The sequence below is a fragment of the Lupinus angustifolius genome, unplaced genomic scaffold, assembly GCF_001865875.1.
Source record: "Lupinus angustifolius cultivar Tanjil unplaced genomic scaffold, LupAngTanjil_v1.0 Scaffold_15_134, whole genome shotgun sequence".
NCBI classification, from domain to species: domain Eukaryota; kingdom Viridiplantae; phylum Streptophyta; class Magnoliopsida; order Fabales; family Fabaceae; genus Lupinus; species Lupinus angustifolius.
The window spans coordinates 1,475-7,781 of record NW_017718787.1 but is presented as its reverse complement, the minus strand read 5'-3'; the positions used below and the strand labels follow the sequence as shown (position 1 = coordinate 7,781).

Genomic DNA, 6,307 nt, shown 5'->3' with positions numbered 1-6,307 from the left:
TCTTACCTACTCAAATTGATGAGATTCAAATTACACAACAATACTTCAATCCGTTTATGAAAATGACAGAATTTTCTTTTGATTAAAAGTGTTATTAGATGAGAAAATAGAAGATTACATGAAGAGGGTACAACAACAACCAAGTTTTAATCTCACTAGGTGAGGTCAGCTACATGGGTCTAATGAGACCATAATGTTCTATCATATAAATCATGATAATTGACAAAACATTAACATTTGAATCTTTCCTAGTTGTTGCTGTTTTAAAAAATTATTCAAAAAACAAATGCTAATGAATAAAACCTGAGCAACCGGGCTATGCAGCAAAGCATGTCAGTCCCTCTGCATATCTACCAAGCAAAAGCACCACTAAGAAGCCCGTGCAGACCACCAAGGGGAAGCAAAAAAAAAAGTCACCCTACCCCATATGAAATATATACATGTTAGGCTACTCCTCTCATAGCTAACTGGTTATGAGATAGAATTTTAACATACCCAAATTCTAAAACCAGGAAAAGGGAGATGAATAGAATCAATTGAGACCAAAAGAGACTATTCCTCATTAACCAACTATGCAAAAGTGGAAGAAAATGACAATGAATTGAGACCAAAAAGCTAAAAATGGAAGGTTTCACCAAACTACAAATCTAATATAGTTTACTGGATTGGTGAAAGGGATCAAATAAGATAAAGACAAATGACCACAAGAAAATCCAACTGAAGGTGGCAAATTCCACCAGTAAATGACAGCTACAACCAAATTTCTGTCATTCATGTTATATTCATAGAACCATCCTAACGGGCTACAAATCATCCCTATAGTAGCACAACATTTATTCGTCTCACTCCATATCAGGAAAATCTCCATAACCATCTCGTGAGGATACACATACATCCGAAGGGTGCAACTCATCACTATATCAAACTCATGTCGCTGAATTTGATTGCGTCCATCTCAGATTCTTCTCCAAAACCGTTTCCTGAGGCACACACAGTGAAGAGTTGTTTCATGCAGGAAAATGAAAAACAAACGCCTAACTATACAGTTCCTACCTTAGAAACCTCAGTCCTGCCCTTGCATATCCATGCTCCTGCTCAAAATATATCATTTAACACAGTCAAGTGATGCCCAGGAAGAAAATTGGTGGTCAATCTATAGGAGAGTTCCCTGTTCATTTTTTTACCAATGAATACACTTCTGCCTCAGTTGGTAAAGGAGATAAATGGGAAAGGCACCATCACATCTTTTGATGGCTAAATTATCAGCAGATATGCAGCATCCATACAAAAGTTCTAAATTCCTAATAGCCATTTCAAGTTCCAACAGAATCAACAATCCATGAAATCTCTTCTTTAGAAGAATCCACAGAAACTAAACAAAATCTTCTGAAGTTGTTTTGTAAAAATGCACTCCTAAATTCCTTTCATTATAGTATTACAAAACAAGTAACAAGCCTAAGGCATTTCTTGACATATTTATCAATATGGCCAGTTCTATTTATGTGCTTTTATTTTAAGTTATTCACCGTATGCATCATAAAATTTCACATCCTAAATCAACATCAGTGTGCTAGAAATACAAAAGAACTTCATTTTATCACCATAATGTTTTCCACTCTTACCTTGTAGTATTATTGTAATACACCATAACAAGTAACAACTACTCAAACTCACACTATATAAAAGTTGAAATGCAGCATTTAACCAAAAAACAGAAGTTGAAATACAACACACTTTTACTAAACCTGGTTCCGCATACATTTCTAGACATAAAATACAGCACCAAATTTACCATGTATGGCTCTACTTCCATGAAATAGAAAAGGAAGGTGAAATGTAGTAACAGCTACCGAATGCAGTACTAGAAAACAAAGATCAGAATGCAACAAACCTCCAACATACAACTACAATGACAGAGACAAGGAAAAAGGTTCCCAAGATTTAGGGGCATCAACATCTCTCAGATTTTTCAGATTCTTTGGGCTCGTCATATCAGCCATTCTCCCACTATTTATTTTTCAGTCTTTTCAGATTATTCACTTCATTGTTAAGACTCTACAGACTCAAATTTACACCAGATAAAGCAAGAACAAGGCGCAGCGGACCCCGAGAACACATGGGGGAAGTCTTAAGAAATGTCTTAATACCCAATTACTCCACTTTAGACTCTCAACCCCATAGCTATAAGAAGACAGAGTTTGAATTTAAGACTCCTGCCATAAGACAAAGGATGTGAGTACCTGTAATGTGAACATAGATTACAAGCTTTGACACCATTTTAGACCGCCAAACAACAACTCAACCTTGACTAAATAATACATTCATACTTGCAACAACAGCCCGAAACAGGAAGCCTCATATTTACCAGAATAAGAATGTCACTTCATAATGTAAGATAGTTTTGTCAAAAATCAAAATGAAGTCAATAGCGGATCATAGCAGCTGACCCCAAAAACACTATCACACGATAGTGGATAGCGGGACAGCCGCTACAGCTAAGAAAGAAATATATAAGCAATTTATAACCTAAACATATAAATAAACAAAAATACAAAAATAGGTCATATTAAAGACACGTTCCGAATTAATAATCAAGATAAAGAGTATTACAGACTCTAGAGGTGATCGAAGTTGGAGGCCATAATAGAGTTTCACAAAATTGAACCACACGAAGATGACGTCAAAATTGGATTCCAACAATTTGATAAGAGAATCAATAAAGAGATGATGGGGCAAACAGTTGGGGTGAAGGAAAAATCCAGCTGAGAAAAGACAGGGTGTGTTCGTAAATTAGGAAGTCTTGCCATTTTGTTTCATGCTGATGAAGAACATGTAAGCAATCGAACATCTATACTAGAATTAGGAAGAAGAAAGATAGAGCCGAGTAAAAATCGCATAACCTAGTAAAATCAACATGGTAAGTAGAAGGGAAAGAAGAGGAAGTTTAAATTACCTAAAACCCTAGGAAAAACCAGCCACCTATTAAAAAGAGGGGCAAAAAGGACTATCCTCTCTAAAATTAGGGTTTCACTTGCAGCAAAACCCGCTATTTGACATGTGATTCCACCATTGTTTGACCTACTATGAGCACTACGGCCATCTGCACCACTATCCACTGTGGCGTCGCAGAGAACAGTCGAAAACCTACTACACTCCGCAATCGCGCTCTAGGTCAATATGCATAAAACAGTAACACAACAAACCAAAGAAATGGTACACTTGAAATAATCAGTTAATCATTAGACTTTCACTTGTAAACCTTAATATTAACTCATGTAAATACACCAAAATCCGCAACTTTATAGTTTGCCAATTTTTAAAAAGGCAACCACACTATCAGAACACTAAACCATCTGCAGAAAACCTTGTAAAAGCCAAGTTTAAAGGACAAACACATATTTTTTATGAAGAAAGAAGTTCATGGACAATTATATCCTCATAAACTATGAAAAACCATCCATAACAAAGCACAGCACTTGCTAGTATATTTAATTGTAGTACCATGCAATACAACTGCTTCATGGAATTCATTACTTTCCTAAAGTCCAAAATCAACCCACTATACTGGGTTCAAAAGCCATTATCTCATGCACAAAACATCATGCATTCATTGAAAAAATAAACCAAGTACAATATGTAGTCAAAATCAAGCCCAAAAAAATCTAAAGCATAAATAGAAAACAAAATAAAGTAAGTAAGCACATAATTTTTTACTGAATCTCACTATTAGAACCAGATCTCTTCCCATGCTTAATCCTCTCCAACTGAATTTGAGTGTCCATAAACATTTGCATCCTCTGAATTTCAACCTCTTTAGCAAACTGCATCCTCTGTTTCTCCAAATCCATCAATTGCCTCAGTTTCTTCTCCTCAACTCTTTCATACATTTTCCCGAAACTCTCTATCGCCTTTGCCAGCCTTCGCATTCCTTCTTTCCCCTTATATCTCTCTCCTTCCTCCACTTCACTACCTCTTCCTTCATCTTCCATCATCTCTTCCTCCTCTTCCTCATAATCTTCCTCTTCTTCATCATCGTCATCAGCCTCAGCAGCAGCCGCAGCGGCCGCCATTGCTGAATAATTCCTCCTAAAGTAACCATCATCCATCACCGCTGACGCAGACCGCTTCTGTGGCAGCACAACAGAGGTAACCGGTGCAGCCACCGGGGATTGAATTTTACGATAAGGCAAGAGAGGGAGAGCCACCGGTGGAGACGGCGAAGGAGAAGAGGTGGCTATTTTTTTAATGAAGTTAGGGCCAATCAGAGAGTCTAATCGTTCGAAGAAAGGCCAAGACGACGAAACGACGCCGTTAGACGCCGCAACCCTAGCTTTCTCGATCTTGTATTTCTTCTTAATGGTATCAATGCGGTTCTTGCACTGAACATCGGTGCGGTGTGTTTTCTTCGAATGGGCGTGGAGGGCATTAACGGCGTCAGCGACGTCCTGCCAGTCCTTCTGGCGGAGGTTGCCGCGGTTGAGCTCGACGTAGCGGCGGCCCCAGGCGTCGACGAGGGTGGAAGAGGCTTCCTCTGTCCAGCAGTCCTCGCGGACGGGGAGGTGGCGGTGGTTGGTGGACGGAGGCGTCAGGGAATCGGGGAAGTCCGACATCGGAAAAGGGAGAAGGGAATTAGGGTTTGAATGGTTAGAGAGAGAAAGGGAAAAAGAGAAAGTAAGAGAGAGAAATAGAGATAGTGGCGGTCGTAATAGAAAGGAGAAGGGGATGGGATAATACGGTACGGTCGCCGGGGAAAGGCGCGTGTTGTTGGGGGAACCCCCAGAGCGTGAGGAGCTGGCGTCATTGGTTGGACTTGGCTTGACCGATACAATAGAACCATGAGTTTAAAAAATAAAAAATCTATGTTCCAATGAATGAAAAATTATTTATTAAAAAATGGATGAGTGAAAAGTGAAGACTAATAATTGGATGAGGCATTAATGTCTATTTAAAAATTATAATTGGTTAGTGATGATTGTGAATATATATTTGGATGTTTTTTTAATTTAAAATACATTTTGAATCCTTTATCTATTTATAAAATATTAAGTTTATTGATATATGTTTAATTTCCCTGAAGTAAAATTTCGATTTCAAGTTTAGTGGATGGAAAAAATATTTGCTGGGAAAGTTAACCCAAAATAGCTGTAAATATTCCTGACTCAAACATGATTGCCTACCGTGCGAACATATCTACGACAATAAAAAATATATTAAATTCGTCATTTATTTTTCATGACTTTCGTCATACAATTAAGTCCCTTAAAATTAACTAGTTTTTATAAGTCATTACCCTTATCTCACTCTCAAAATAACAAAAGGCAAAAAGGTAGTTCTCACCTTATAACATCTTCCGTAGTATTTTTAACAAAGAAAACCAATTGTCCATAAAGTTTGGTGCCAATAAAAGTGATATATTTTTGTTTATAAATAGAAAATCATTTTCCAATTACAGGCCTATCTATTACATACATAACAAAAAAAGTTCTATCATAACATGTGTCAATCTTTCAAACTCTCATAACATGTGTCAACCTCTCATCAAAACTAAAGGTCTCTAATGACATGTATCAATCTCTCAATCAAAACTTTCCCTCCAAAACCTATCAATTTTTTATTTTTGTTCATTGTACAATTTAATTATAATGATTAATGAGCTCATTTGTTTTTTATTCTATAAAGAAATTACATCTCACAATAAAGGTGATTGAATCCCTTTTCACATGTGAATTACTTCTCCACCATTGTCATTTCATATCTCTATATTCTTATCCCCTTTCATTTCATATTTCTCTCTTCTTCTCTCACATGTTTACAATCCAATGTTTCATTCGCCAATCTTCATTTCGTTAAACTTAATATGATGGTTTATGTATCCCGATACTAAATCTTCATCATTGTAGATTTGTTCTTATTTTAAAAATATGTTGTTTAAAGTGTATTTTTATTGATTTTTTCATTCATTAACCTAATATGATAGTTTCTGTAGCCCGTTACTCAATCTTCATAATTGTATATTTGTTCTTCTTTTGTAAATATGTTGTTTAAAGTGCATTTTTATTGATTTTTTCATTCATTTGTTTACTTTTAGATATGTACTTATTTTTAGATATGTTCTTATTTTTTAGATATTTTAATTGATTTTTTGTTTATTATGTATGTCTATTCTTATTTTTTCTTTGATTTGTTTATGTTGTATATATGGTAAGATTGATTTCATTATTTTGTAGATTTGTTCTTCCAATAATCATCTTCCTTAGTGTATGATTTACAAGGATTTCATCCTTAACAATGACCAAACCATCAATAA

At 36.0% G+C, this 6,307-nt stretch overlaps 1 protein-coding gene across 1 annotated transcript; it reads right to left on the bottom strand.

Annotated features, from left to right (window-relative positions):
- Nucleotides 1-3,460: 3,460 nt before the first annotated feature.
- Nucleotides 3,461-4,848, bottom strand: LOC109337927 (trihelix transcription factor ASIL1-like). The gene has a single exon (XM_019575016.1). It carries the CDS (start codon nucleotides 4,608-4,610, stop codon nucleotides 3,711-3,713), a length of 900 nt encoding a protein of 299 aa, XP_019430561.1. The 5' UTR covers nucleotides 4,611-4,848; the 3' UTR covers nucleotides 3,461-3,710.
- Between the last annotated feature and the right edge of the window lie 1,459 nt (nucleotides 4,849-6,307).

Bases quoted from the DNA above. Each gene is read 5' to 3' on its own strand.
- LOC109337927 (XM_019575016.1), bottom strand. From the start codon at position 4,610: ATGTCGGACTTCCCCGATTCCCTGACGCCTCCGTCCACCAACCACCGC.